This window comes from Theobroma umbraticum, unplaced genomic scaffold (genome assembly GCF_002168275.2).
Source record: "Theobroma umbraticum cultivar Fairchild unplaced genomic scaffold, ASM216827v3 scaffold_44.0, whole genome shotgun sequence".
NCBI lineage: Eukaryota > Viridiplantae > Streptophyta > Magnoliopsida > Malvales > Malvaceae > Theobroma > Theobroma umbraticum.
In genome coordinates this window covers 2,529,253-2,543,406 of record NW_018397255.1, presented here as the reverse complement: position 1 = coordinate 2,543,406, position 14,154 = coordinate 2,529,253, and the positions used below count along the sequence as shown (strand labels likewise).

The 14,154-nt window shown below is 32.9% G+C and overlaps 1 protein-coding gene across 1 annotated transcript; it reads left to right on the top strand.

The window, feature by feature from the left end:
* Positions 1–1,882: 1,882 nt before the first annotated feature.
* On the top strand, positions 1,883–6,813 carry PAB4 (poly(A) binding protein 4). Its single transcript, XM_021445516.2, has 9 exons — positions 1,883–2,355; positions 3,542–3,660; positions 3,784–4,440; positions 4,563–4,640; positions 4,739–4,828; positions 5,061–5,198; positions 5,759–5,920; positions 6,051–6,254; positions 6,348–6,813. The coding sequence occupies exons 1-9, from the start codon at positions 2,070–2,072 to the stop codon at positions 6,591–6,593; spliced, it is 1,980 nt and encodes a 659-aa protein (XP_021301191.1). The 5' UTR covers positions 1,883–2,069; the 3' UTR covers positions 6,594–6,813.
* Positions 6,814–14,154: the final 7,341 nt, after the last annotated feature.

Here is a 14,154-nt window from a genome sequence, read left to right as displayed (position 1 = left end):
ACATTATTTAAATTTAAAAACTTAAGCTAATAGATTATAAGTTATTGTTAGATGCTATCCTAATTTAAATATTTTTCTTCCACGTCCCCTCTTAATTGCATAAGAGATAAATAAACTCATGTATGAATCTCAAACATATGAAACATGAAACAAAAATCATACATATACATTACTTATTTATATATAAAAATATAGAGAGACATGTATGTGCGTAAAGTTAGGTTTTTACATAATAAATGTAAATATTAAAATTATTATTTTTTGAATGAAATAGTTTAACATTTAATTTGATATAAAAAGTTTTTTTTGTTAAATAACTAATTATTTTTGCATGTTCATGAATGGCAATGAGAGAAAAAGTTATAAAATGTTATCATATTATAAATTAGTTTCATATTATACTAAACATTGGATTTAGACATTTAGTTAAAACTATAGGGAGAAGAAAAGACACGAATCATTATTATAATAATTTTAATATTTTCGTATTCTATTTAATTAATGATTCGAAAACAAATCTTTAAAAAGGAAAAGAATATAAATCATTTTTATTTGAAAAACTTTTCATATTCTTTCAGTTACTATGAAATGAAATTTGTAGTGACTTTGGATCTTTCTTATTTAATTTATATAGAATTGTTGTGTTACAAGAGAATGGAGATTTTTGTCCACTAATATTTCATTTCCATTATTTTTTGGTTTTCCTTTTTTTATATTTTCTTGAAAATTTATTTCCTTTTTTATTTTAATTTTTCCAATAAATGAATTACCATCAATATATTGTTTTTTAAGAGGAACTTTTTCATCTTTAGAAAGTTATTTTATATATTATTTAATTATTTTAAAGAAAATAAAAGTTAATTGTAAGGATGGGACAAAAGAAAACCTAATTATTTTCGAAATTAAATTCGAAAATAAATAAATCAACCGAAAGATGTTATTCTTATCTTGTTTCTTAAAATTAAGTCTATTTTCTAAAAAAAAAAATCAAACTTAATTCAATGAATAAAAAAAAATGTATTTATCATTAATTTTTTTTTCTTAACTGCTTTTCATTTTTCAGTAAAACGCTATAAAATGAATTACCATAAGTATATCATTTTTAAACAGAAACTCTTCAGATTTTAGAAAAAATAATTATATGTTTTATTTAAGTATTCTTAAGAAATTAATAATTAATCATACAAAGAAATGACCAAAATATTAATTATTTCCAAAATTAAATTGAAAAAAAAATGAATCACCATAAGATTAACCTTATCTTGTTTTACAAAGAAGAAATCTAATTTCTTTTAAAAAAGAGAACTCAAGCTTTATTCTTTGAACGAAAGGATACATGCATTTGGAAAAGAATGTTAGCTTTAATTACATAACCATCTACTTGATTCCTATCTGTTCTTAGTAATAAGTTACTCTGAGCCAGTATAAAATGTATAAATACAAAGAATTCAATGAATATGCAGCACTTTTTGATATGAAATCTTTTATGCTTCAATTTTTCCCAATTTGATCAAATCTTGCACAATAATATTTCAACATATTTGCAAAAAAGTTGATAGTTTATTTCTGGCCAAAAGAAAATATTTAAATTGCATGGTTGAGATTTATTTATTCTTTATTTGTTCACAGAATTTAGTAGTATTTATTATCGAAAAAGACTCTGATAATATACATCATAATTTATTTATACAGTAGAGAATCTCCCCGCTTTTACCCAAAAAAGGTCGGAAAACGTCAAGCACCTCACGTGAGAACTGAATCAGTGACCCAACATGGGGAAAAAGAATCAACGGCAGAAATCTCATCAATCAAAAAAAACGAAAATTAGGGTTAGACAGTTGTCGCCCTGACCAACTTTCCCTACTATATAATCTCCCATTTTCTTACAAGTCCAGTGCGGTGCCGCCCGTGCTGCCCAAAAATTAAAATTCCCCTTTCTTTCTGCTTTTATTTTTATATCGAAAAATTTTTAAAAAAAAAACCAGAATACTATCAGTTTTTTTTTTTGGTTTATCATTCCCATTTTTTGAAGAAAAAAGAGGAAAAAAGAAAAAAAAGGGAAGGAGGTAATGTCGCAGTTACAAGTGCAGGGTCAGGCGGTTCCTGTGGCGGTGACGTCGCCGCCTCCGCCAGCACAGCAGCAGCAGCAGCAGGTGGTGAATGGGGTGGCGGGTAATGGTGTGAATTTGACGACGTCGTTGTATGTTGGAGATCTTGATCTGAGTGTAACGGAATCTCAGCTTTATGACTTTTTTAGCCAAGTGGGAACGGTAGTTTCGGTTAGGGTTTGCAAAGACTTGAGTAGCCGCCGTTCTCTTGGTTATGGTTATGTTAATTACAGCAACACCCATGAAGGTTACCTTCTCCTTTCTCTTTTATTTAACTTTTTTTTACCATTGGGCTTATTTTGTCCTGTTAGGATAATTTGTTTTTCATCTTTGTATTTTTTTTTTGTACATTTTTAAGTATAAGAAGCAAGATTACGATAGTTAAATAAAAATGAGCGAATCACTAAGATGTATGGATTTTGTTTTTAAATGAATGTTATTTTATTTATCCAAACTAATGGTTTTGCCAGTTGCTTCCAAAAGCAAAAAAAAAAAAAGGGTAAAAGAAGAAAAAGTAACAACTAAAGGTTGTCTTTTTATTAGTTTAACATGGGTTTAGAGTTATGAAATTATGGTGCAATGGTGTATAGAATGTTCTGTTTTAGTTTTGAGTTTGTATGTGGATAATCTTCTGTTGCTGCATTGCATTGAGAAGATATTGGTCAGTTATTGCTACTAGTGGCTATTATCTTTTTGAGTTTAGTTTTTATCGTGTTTGATAGAATTAAGAAAGAGTAGGAACTAAAGGAAATAGTAGGTCCAGTTGTCCCTGAAAAATATTTTCCTGAAGTTGTTGTGCTGTCTTGGCTCAACTAAGTTAGAATGATGTTAATATAGAGTATTAGGATTGGCAAAATTTCATTTGTAACATTGTAAAACCAAGCATTTTGCTTAATACTGAGATTTACCAATAGATTTGTCTTTTATCGTTCATAAACTGAACAAGCTGTTAGACGTGATTTGAGCTTAAGTCATTCAGTTGGTTACTACATTGCCATACTCATCAGTGTAAATGTGTTAGTAGCTAATGATTAGTTGGATAATTGCAGGAAGATTGGGTTAGCATTGTTTTGTCTTTTTATTTTTTGTATAGGGGGTTGTGGGAGGAGAATTCTATTAAGTATTGGTTGTCAAATTGTTTCTGCCTGATTGCATTTGTGGCTTCATCACTAATCTTTGCTTATTGCCAAACAGCAATTTTTTGCATTTCTTTCTGTCAATCCTGTAAGTTGAATAATGAAGGTTTTGACCTTCTGTTCCTTTTCACTTGCATTGGGTGAGAGCACCTGCATGAATGCATGAAAAACTGTAGCTATTGTTGGCAACAGGACTGTCTCTGCTGCTTTTGATATCATACTAAAAATTTATATTTTTTAATTCACTATCAGAGCATCCATATTTGCTGACACCTTTCTGTGCATTCTTCGTAACAGCGGCACGGGCGTTGGATGTACTGAATTTTACTCCTATCAATGGCAAGCCAATTAGGATTATGTATTCTAACAGGGATCCTACTGTCCGTAAAAGTGGATCAGGAAATATATTTATCAAGGTACCTGTCTTCTCCAATGTCTCTGATAATATTCTCTTGAACCCTCTTATATCATATACATATTTGTTTAACCCCTTCTGATTGATTCTGATTTTAATTCTTTATCTCCTTTTCTTGATATAGAATTTGGACAAGACAATTGACAACAAAGCTCTACATGACACATTTTCTACATTTGGGAATATTCTATCTTGCAAGATAGCTACTGATCATTCTGGCCAGTCTAAAGGATATGGGTTTGTGCAATTTGATACTGAGGAGTCTGCTAAAAATGCAATTGATAAGCTGAATGGTATGCTACTTAATGACAAACAAGTTTTTGTTGGACCTTTCCTTCGTAAACAGGAAAGAGAGTCTGCCATAGACAAGACAAAGTTTAACAATGTTTACGTAAAGAATCTGTCAGAATCAACAACTGACGAGGATTTAAAGAATTTATTTGGTGAATATGGACCTATAACTAGTGCTGTGATCATGAGAGATGCAGATGGAAAGTCAAAATGTTTTGGATTTGTCAACTTTGAAAATCCTGATGATGCTGCTCGAGCTGTTGATTCTCTCAATGGAAAGAAGTTTGATGATAAAGAATGGTATGTTGGGAAAGCACAGAAGAAATCTGAAAGGGAAATGGAATTGAAGGGGCGGTATGAGCAGAGTTTAAAGGAAACTGCAGACAAATTTGAAGGACTGAATTTATATGTTAAAAACCTAGATGATAGCATTGATGATGATAAGCTTAGGGAACTGTTCTCAGAATTTGGTACAATCACCTCATGCAAGGTTTGCAACATGGTTCTGTCCTAGTAAATTCCATTTTCAGTTTGCAGCATAAAACTTATCCATATTTTACTCCATTTTCCCTTCCTTTTATCTCTTTCTCCCCTCTCTTCGGGGTTTAACAGGTTATGCGTGACCCTAATGGTATAAGTAGAGGCTCAGGCTTTATTGCCTTTTCAACTTCTGAAGAAGCATCTCGAGCTGTAAGATTTTTTGTTCTTTTCATTTTCCCAAGTAAAAGTTTTTGAATAGTATATCCTTTTCCTTTTTCTTATGTCCTGAGTTTTGTTCTCTGATGTAGCTTGCGGGGATGAATGGCAAAATGGTAGTTACTAAACCACTTTATGTTGCCCTTGCACAAAGGAAAGAAGAAAGGAGAGCTAGGTTGCAGGTATTCAAATTAGTAGTTTCTTTCTCATACTTTTGGGTCTCAGGGACATAAAATAATTGTGCTAATATCTGATGAGCTCATTGAGCTGATTTGTCTTTGTTGGCTATTGATGCTTACTTAAGAGACTAGGTTTTTATGTTTTGTTGATGGATGTTGAGTTAAAATCAGCATAAGCTATGTATGGTTTAAGGTAGGGATGGTATTTATATATATTCTTTTGCTCTCTATACAGGCACAGTTTTCTCAAATGCGTCCTGGTGCAATGGCATCTGGTGTTGGCCCTCGGATGCCCATGTATCCTCCTGGTGCTCCAGGTCTTGGACAACAACTATTCTATGGTCAAGGCCCTCCTGCTATAATTACTCCCCAAGTAATACTACTTGCTTATTGGTTGTTTTTATCCCTCGATATCTGTTGATTATTCAGTTTTATGGTGCATCTCAATATTTTTCCCAGCTTCTCTAAGGTTGAAGTTTGTTCACATATATATGTTTGTTAAGTACTGTTTATTTTTTCTGAGGTACTACAATTATATTAACCTCATTTTTCTCAAGGAGGATCTTAAGTTATAACCTTAGGAAATACTATCAGTAAATTCTTTCGTTTACGCTTGATATAATATGTACTCACTAATTAGTTTATTGGAATTCTTTTAATTTGAGAGGTTTCAAGCTTAATAATATAATTCTAAGAGGAGAGTTTGAGTTTTTGTTTGACTTTGTTTCTTAAGCAATTTTGGTTGACAATTCATATTTCATCTGTGATTTTGCTGGCACTAATTCTTAACTTATGCTGTCCTTTTATTATGGGAGCTGTGACTACTCTTTGTTACTTCATATTATTGCAAGACTTGTCACTGTCCATTCTGATGTCCATTATGGTTTCTTTTTGGATGCTATTAGTTGATCACTTTTCTGTAATTTATATCAGCCTGGTTTTGGGTATCAGCAGCAACTAGTTCCTGGCATGAGGCCAAACTTTTTCATGCCAATGGTTCAGCCAGGTCAGCAGAATCAGCGCCCAGGAGGCAGGCGATCTGGAGCTGGCCCCATGCAACAAACACAGCAGCCACTTCCCTTCATGCAGCCACAGGTTGGTGAAAATCTAGCATCTTGATATTCTTGATTGTTTCTTTTTTTCATTTCTGTGTTTCAAAGTATCCTTCCTTTTTTTTGCCTGCATTCGATTCTTACCAAGATTTTTGTCTTTATGCTGATTGCAGATGCTTCCTAAGGGGCGTGTCTACCGTTATCCCCCAGGTCGCAACATGCCTGATGTTCCAATATCTGGTGTTCCTGGAGGCATGCTTCCTGTTCCTTATGACGTGGGTGGAATGCCATTCAGAGATGCTGCATTTTCACAGCCCATGACAACTGGGGCTCTGGCTACCGCTCTTGCAAATGCAACACCTGAACAGCAGAGGACGGTAAGTGTCTGTCTTTTATCGCATTTATGCATAGATAATTGTACTGTTTATTCATACTCGTCTAGCTGTCTTTTGACAATTTTTTTGGTGCAGTTGCTGGGAGAAAATCTATACCCACTTGTAGACCAGCTGGAGCATGAGAATGCAGCAAAAGTGACAGGCATGCTTCTAGAGATGGACCAGACTGAGGTTCTACACCTGCTAGAGTCACCAGAAGCTCTGAAAGCCAAAGTTGCAGAGGCTATGGAAGTTCTAAGGAATGTTGGTCCACCGCAGCAAAAGGCCAATAGCACAAGTGATCGGATGGCCTCATTGTCTCTAAATGACAACCTTGTCTAATGGCTCTGGTGTTGCATGCATTTAACTATTTGATCCTTCAAATAAGTTTTAAGTGTGGCTTTGATTTTGGTTTTTAGGGATTTGCTCAATAATTTGGAGTCAGCTGGATTTTATTGAACTTGGATTTTTAAGTTGTGGTTTTTTACTTTTATATCTAGACATATTGCAGTTTGCAAGAGGTCTAGTTTAAATCACTTTGGGTGGTTCTTAATTTTCTCTACAGGCTGTACTGCGTGCTAGCCAATGCTTTCTGACGAGGAGAGAAGCCAACTTCACTTTGTCTAAAAGCCCTTTTGTGAATTGACATTTTAGTGTCATTGGTTAGTGATCGTCGCATTACATTATTAGTTGCTTTGCCCTGTTAGCATCCTCGTCCCTCTCTTCATGTGAAGCATGAGAACGGCAATCCTCGATTCTGCATGTTAGTGCAACCTTAAAACTGGAATCCAGTTCGAATTGAACTTGGATTTTCAGCTTTAACATGGCCGACTATGGAGCGAGCCTCTGTTGAATTCCAGGTTTAAACACCGCCCAAAATTCTTCAAGCCCATTGCCTTCCAATGGTTGCATTTGTTTAAAGCCTTGAAGCCGAAGTAGCTGGTTTAATCTATGCAAATAGAGATGAGGCGTCAGAAATTCAGAAAAATCTTTCATTTTTTCGGATTTAATCATTAGATATAATGCCAAATAAAAAAGCATATCATCTTCTGTTGTCGATGATTCATTATATCAAGCAGGACCCTAATGTCTGACTCAGTTAATGGAGAAGTAGAAACACATTGAAATAATGATAGCATCACTACCAGTACCAGGCCACGCAACCCATTATCAACTGTTGTCTAATGACATTTTAACCGATAACCCTGATCATATCAATCCTGGTTTGATGAGAGATTGGGACTCCTTGTTGTTCCCAGGCCAGCTCAACCAAAGCAATGATGGGAGAGACAAGCTTCAGGAAAAATATCTCCTCTTAGATTCTACAGCCACAGCCAGTGAAGTCTTATGTTCAGGTTTCGCAAAACGAGCGGAGCCCATCTGAAAGTTTGCACAGAACAGGTACTACTCAACCCCATATAATTTGTTGGCAGTCCTATACCCTAGTGGTCTAGTCACGAGTCAGTAACGAAAGGTACAGGCATGAACAATAGTTCTTCGTTAAGACTTAGGCTCAAATAGGGCGTGGCTAGGGCTGCATCCTTCTAATTTTATAGACTAGCCTAGTAAGAAAATGAGGCCCAAATTGTACCATTCTGATGGCTACCTGAGTTTGACCAGGACCAACCTAGCTACGGGTTTTAAGCCTGAGCCTACTCACCCACTAGAAAACCTCTTATCCTCTCAATCAAAGAAATTTAGGGTGCTTAACTCCTGCTTAACTTCTAACTGAATTGGTGCCAAGCGCTAACTTCTTGGTAAGTAAAACCTAAAAACAAGGTTCCCTAAATTATGATTTCCAAGTTCGGAACCCAATCTTTTGGAGTAGTTCAATCTTTTGCGGCCCCTAAAATTGTATAGACAACTGCTTAGGTATGGCGCAACTGCGCAAGGCCGGCTCTGAACCTAACATCTTTTCGACTCCACAATTTGCCTTTATAACATTCTGCCGACATGATTTTCTTTTTCTGTTCTATTTTTCAGTGGTTGAATTTTAATTTGTCATCTTCTCATTTCTTGCAAGTGACAAATTTTTATTTTGTAATGTTAAAGAGTTGATAGGCAACTTTTCTTTTTCTTCTTAAATAAAATGATTGAATACAGACCTAGCAACTAGACAATGCAAAAAAGTTTGATGACAATTCTCTTTACGACTTTGCAATACAATAAAGATTCATGTGTTCAATATAATTTTTTAAGAATTACACAAATAAAAATTCCTAGGATGTATAGAATATTAGTTTGATTTAGCAGTTTTTAACACTTTTTATTAATAGATTGTTAGTAGTAGATCTGGCAATTTTAGATGTGATATAGAATTATAATATAAATAAGATACAGATTTAAATAAATTTAGATTTAAATTAATTATATTTTATATATTAATCATATCAAATCTACTTATAATTAATTAATTATGTTATCATATATTCGTATAACTTGTAACCCGGTTTTTTATTCATTTGTTTAATCATATTTACGTGTCGTGTGAATATATTTAATACATAATTAAAATCATTTATTAATTTATATAATTTTTAATATCTTTATAATAATTAAAATTTATTAATATTAAATTTTATTATATTTAATATATATTATGGTATCGATAGTTTTTTATTATTTACTTTAATGGTTTTAATTGTGTTGATTGTAATCAAGGACTCATCCTTCTATCCAATTAGAAATGCTGAAAGCAGCAGAGCTCATACCCAGCATCGCCAAACCCATGGTGCCGTCAAGACATGGCATCCTTTTTGTGCTTGGTTGGATCCTGGCTTTGTAGTCTGACTGAAGATTTTAATGGAGGTGGTCGAGCTTGAAGTTAGAAGTCTTTCAATGTTTTTTTGTGATTTTCCTGTCTCTCCCACGAGAAGTTTTAGTTTACTCCAGCTTTCATATTTCCCCGACTTTTGCCGATGATCATATGTGTGTTCTTCATATGGGAAACACTTCTTAAATCTGATTACGGTGTGCTCCTTACCACTGAACCATAGATCTGATCTTGGGTGTCAAATAAATTATGTTTTTTTTAAAAAAAATCATGATAATTGTATAATTATATATTAATCGTATCAATCGTATATATTAATAATAAATAATATAAATTTTAATCGTATTAATCGTTTTGCGTTATATATCTAACATATTTAATAAACATGTCCTATCATATTACATATTTATTAAACATATCTATATACGTGTTTAAAATTCTAACACGATTAATTAATTATATCATATTCATAATTATTCATATAATTATTAATACCTTATGTTTATACAATATGATTAAGGTATATCACGTTAACGATTTGATTAAATATAAAAAAAAATAAAAATATATTTAAAAAATTTAAAATAATTTAGAAATTTTTTAAAAATATTATATCAATATTCATTCATGAATAACTTGTAAAATGAGGGAAAAAAATGCTGTAAATGTAATGTAAAGGGCAAAATTTAAGAAAATGAGGTTTGTATAGCCAAATTTTCTACCTTTTTGTTTCCTTAGAGAGGGGATATCAACTTGAAGGTCCACATCCGTCGTATTGAATGGCGTTGGTCTGGATGGAGTGTATGGCTCATATGCACTCTCTTTCTCTTCTTCTCGACAAAGCGACGGACCGTGATCCAGACACTTGCCCTACTACGGTTTTTTTGTTAATATTATTAATTAGGTAGTATCACGAATTGCCATTCTAGGGAAGTTTCCAAAACGAGCCCAATAATTTGAGCACCCACCACCTTTCTGAATATATACTTTTATCATTTGAACAAGAGATCAATGTGAACCGATTGAACCCACGTTAACTAATAATGTGTGTGTACCTTTAAATAGTAGTATCATACATAATGTCAGACGGGTGATCTCACATGTCTTTCATTAAGAGAGAAATTATTTCCTTTTTTTTTTTTCAAGATGTTGACTAGAATTCGTAATTATTGGATATTTCAATCAAATTTATTATTATTTTTTATTTTTTTAAATAAAAATAAAAAATTAATGAGAATTTTCTATTTGCATTAACGGAATATTTCATGAAATATTAAATTTTGTTTGTTTTATCCAAAAATCAACGAAACAGAAAGTGCAATGTTAAAAAGTCAATAAAATTGAAATATAGCTATAAAATTTAAATAGTGAAAAATTTAATCTCAATCCCTAATTATGCAATTTTGAAAGAGAAACTAATTACCATCTAAATTCATTCAGCTTCTTAATCAAAGTAAAGATATTTGAAACTTTGGCAATGTCTCCCATAAAAGGAACGGTTTGGGTATCGAACGGTGGTTGCAAATGACAAGTACAGAGTTAGAAAAATAATTGCTGTTAAGCCAGGACAAAGAACGGACCCCATATATATACATATTGCTCATCGTTGTGGCTGATCTCTGCTTTAAGAAAACAAGAGATTTCCTCGTATGGATCAAGTATGAGTAAGGGGAGGTCCAATCATGAAAGATAGTAAGCGTTATAATCTACAAAAACACAAAAAAGAGCAGCATCTAGGCTTTTAACTGAAATATGCTATGCATGGCCATGTACATGAACTTGTTGCTACCTCCATTTCTGCTGCCTTGTCCACCACAAAAGGCTTTTGGGTAGGGCTTGATGCCTTTGCCCTGCCCATCTGGTCCCCCCTGTTTTCTTTGCCCCTCATCACTTTTTTGCTATGTTAACAACGCAATAGTAAGTTGTTATTTGAAACATATAACATCTAAATAATGGACTATTATTCTATATATTATCGGTAGAGTCTTTTATTCCACAAGCTGGAAGAATATTGTCATTGTCAGATATCTTTTTCTTTATCATACTAATTTATTAATTAGTTTTAAATATATTTTAATGAGATATATGACACTTTTTTAACCTTGTTTGGAGTTTAAAAACTTCACTAATGAGATATAAGACAATAATCCCATAAATAATTTAACAAGCAACCTCTGATTTATATTTCTAGTTTGACCAAATTGAGAGGCGAGAGGGTTACTGACTTTATGCAAACAAATAAGTACTTTCTTTTCTTTTGGGAAAATCTGAACCCATTAATTGATTTCAAACGTTATTTTTTTTTCCCCGGAAAATATCTAGAGTTATAGTAGTAAGGTTAGAAAAAGGGAGAAATGGATCGTCATTTCACTAGGATTTTGGGACCATAGAGTGATGAATTTAGGGGTTTTTGGGACCATTGTATTGATGAGTTTAGGGGGTTTTGGGACCACCCAGTGGTGACTTTAGGAGTTTTTAGGACCACATATTTTGTGATCAAAATGCAAAGGATTTGAAGTGCCATGTTGTTTGTTAAGGTTCAAACTGCGTGTTAAATTGAACTTTTGCTCCTGCAATGCTAGCAAGTAACAACCTACAAGTTAAAGACTGCTGGGATGTGCGAATATCGTAGTTGTAAAACGCACTGTGTGTTTTTTGTTGCGTATGAAATACCATATTCCTCTCCAAGTTGGTACAGACTTTACGACCTTTCAGCCAAAAACAATCTGGTTGGACAAAAGTTATTCACTGGAAGACATTAATTCTCTATCACAAGGGTTAAAAACTATGCCGATAAAGAGCTTTATCGCTTTATGTATTTATCAACTAACTTTTCACCCATCAATACCATGCTTGTGATTTATTTAATGAATATCCGTTCCCCAAATTTCAGTTTCTCTCCTCCACAGAGTTTGTACAAACTCCTAACATCAATTTTATAACAGAAAATTTCCTTACAATGAAAAGTAATTAATCTTTTTATTATTTCGTATTCTTGTTCTTAAAGTTCAAATCCGAAAATCTCATAATCAAAATATTTGAGGCTTTTAATGTTAAGACGTGGTTTTTGAGATTGATTTCATATATGTAACCAAGACAGAGAAGTTTATTCATGACAAATTTTTTGTAAATAAAAGTTTGGTGAATAGTACTTAGATTTAACTCTTTGATGCTTGTTTTAATTTATTATTTGCAAAGGCTTTGTTAATAATTAAATTAGAGAAAGAGAAAGAACAAAAAGAAAGTGGGAGAAGAGGGGGGATGTTTACACTCCTAGTTCCCTGTCCACCATGTGTCACAAGTTCTCTTCTCTCTCTCTACCCTTTGCTTAAACTTTTACAACAGACTAGACAAAACCACAGTGTTTGTCTTTGATACAAAAAAAAAAAACATTCTTTCTGTTAAAAGTAAAGATCAAATTATATTATTAATTTTTATATTTTGTTGAAATAATGAATTTAATGTTTATATAATAATTTATAAAAAATAAATTTATATATTTTTTAAAATTAATAATATCAATTCAATCGTTAACTATGTTATTTGATATATATTAACAAAATATTATCACAAAAAATGTGATTTTATTATGTTTTCAACATAGTCTTCCTCGCGACCTTTATCGATTCAGACAAATAAAAGCCGCAAACCCGCTTTTTATATCTTGATCAAGGAGACATTCGCCCCCTGTTAATGAAACCTAATCTTTAAAAAAAAAAATTTGAGACATATAATCTTAAGATGATCTGGTACTGTGCACTACCCCATCATCTTTTCAAACAGAAGGAAAAGAAAAAAATCTTTTTGCCAGCAGACCAGGAATCCTCCTTCCAATTTGCCAAAAAATTATAGCAGCATAATTAATAGTAATAGTATATTTAATTATTGGTGTGAAACAACATATGATCATGGGATCATGGGACAATGTGGGGCTCAAAACATCATATCTTTCTACCCCACCAGTCGACCTGTACCTTTAATCCAACGGTGAATTAGGTTGCCTCATTAAAATCTTTAATACCAGACAAAAAAAAAAAAAAACAAACCAAAAATTCAATTCCCTCTTCTCTGTATATGTTAATCTCTGACTCGTACTTGTACACATAACTCACATCCTCAGTTTTTAAGAGTAAAATGATAGATATAGTTGGACCAGCAATTTAATACAAACAAAAAAAGTATAATAATTAGATATACTCACATGCGTCACGTTGTGTATTCTTCTTTTGATTAAGTGGTATACTCAGAAACCTTATCCTCGTGGGGGGGCTCACTCAGAGTCAACAGTGTAGATTTGCCCAGAAAGGTTGGGAGAAGATACTACGGACAACGTCCGATGTTTCATCGCTGTTTCATGAATACATAAATATCTCAATAAATACATGTTCCAGCTATGCCACAGGGAATTATGATCCTGGGAATCTGCACAATCTGGACAGCATGCAATCAAAGTTGTGTGGATTCCATCCCATGTCCTGTAATATTTGGATAACTTTTCTTATATCCAGGCCAAGGAAGTGCTTCGTATAGATTCTGATGCAAGAAATAAGTTTTATGTGTAAAAAAATCTGAGAAGGATCACTGTGGTTGAACAATGGAATGATTCGATACCTAATTGAAAAGATTGAAATGAAATCCTTTAGACTTGTGATGAATGGAGAACACCATTATCTTTTCAGTTGCCATGTCTCAAACAACAGATCACTTCAATCGCAAAAAGGAGAGTTGTTCAATCTTGTTATGATGAAAACGAAAGGTAGCTTGCCCTCACGCGGAATAAAATAAAATAAAACAAAGCACGTTGAGCAGGATTTTTCTTTCTCGTCAATCAACTAATCAAATCAAAGCATTTTATTTTTTTAAATAATAACCGCCATATTTCTTATGATATGTTAATCTTTTTAGATTTTTTGATATCTCATATCATATTATTAATATTAAAAAAAATTAATGTATGGTAAGCTAAGGAATCGACCTGTTCAATGATCGAACCCAGGAGGCCCTGTGTTCTGGAAATTGACTGATGGATTGATGGGGATCTTGGGAAGATCTTGAAACAACTTGTCCTCAATGAAAAGTTATTAAAATCCTACGAAAACCATTTTCTCTAATAATCATCCCTAAATATAT

What these genes read in the sequence shown, in the direction of transcription:
- PAB4 (XM_021445516.2), top strand. Translation starts at nt 2,070, where the DNA reads ATGTCGCAGTTACAAGTGCAGGGTCAGGCGGTTCCTGTGGCGGTGACG. An exon ending in TTCCCTTCATGCAGCCACAG is followed by an intron (nt 5,921 to 6,050) that starts GTTGGTGAAAAT and finishes TGCTGATTGCAG; the next exon opens with ATGCTTCCTAAGGGGCGTGT. An exon ending in CACCTGAACAGCAGAGGACG is followed by an intron (nt 6,255 to 6,347) that starts GTAAGTGTCTGT and finishes TTTTTGGTGCAG; the next exon opens with TTGCTGGGAGAAAATCTATA.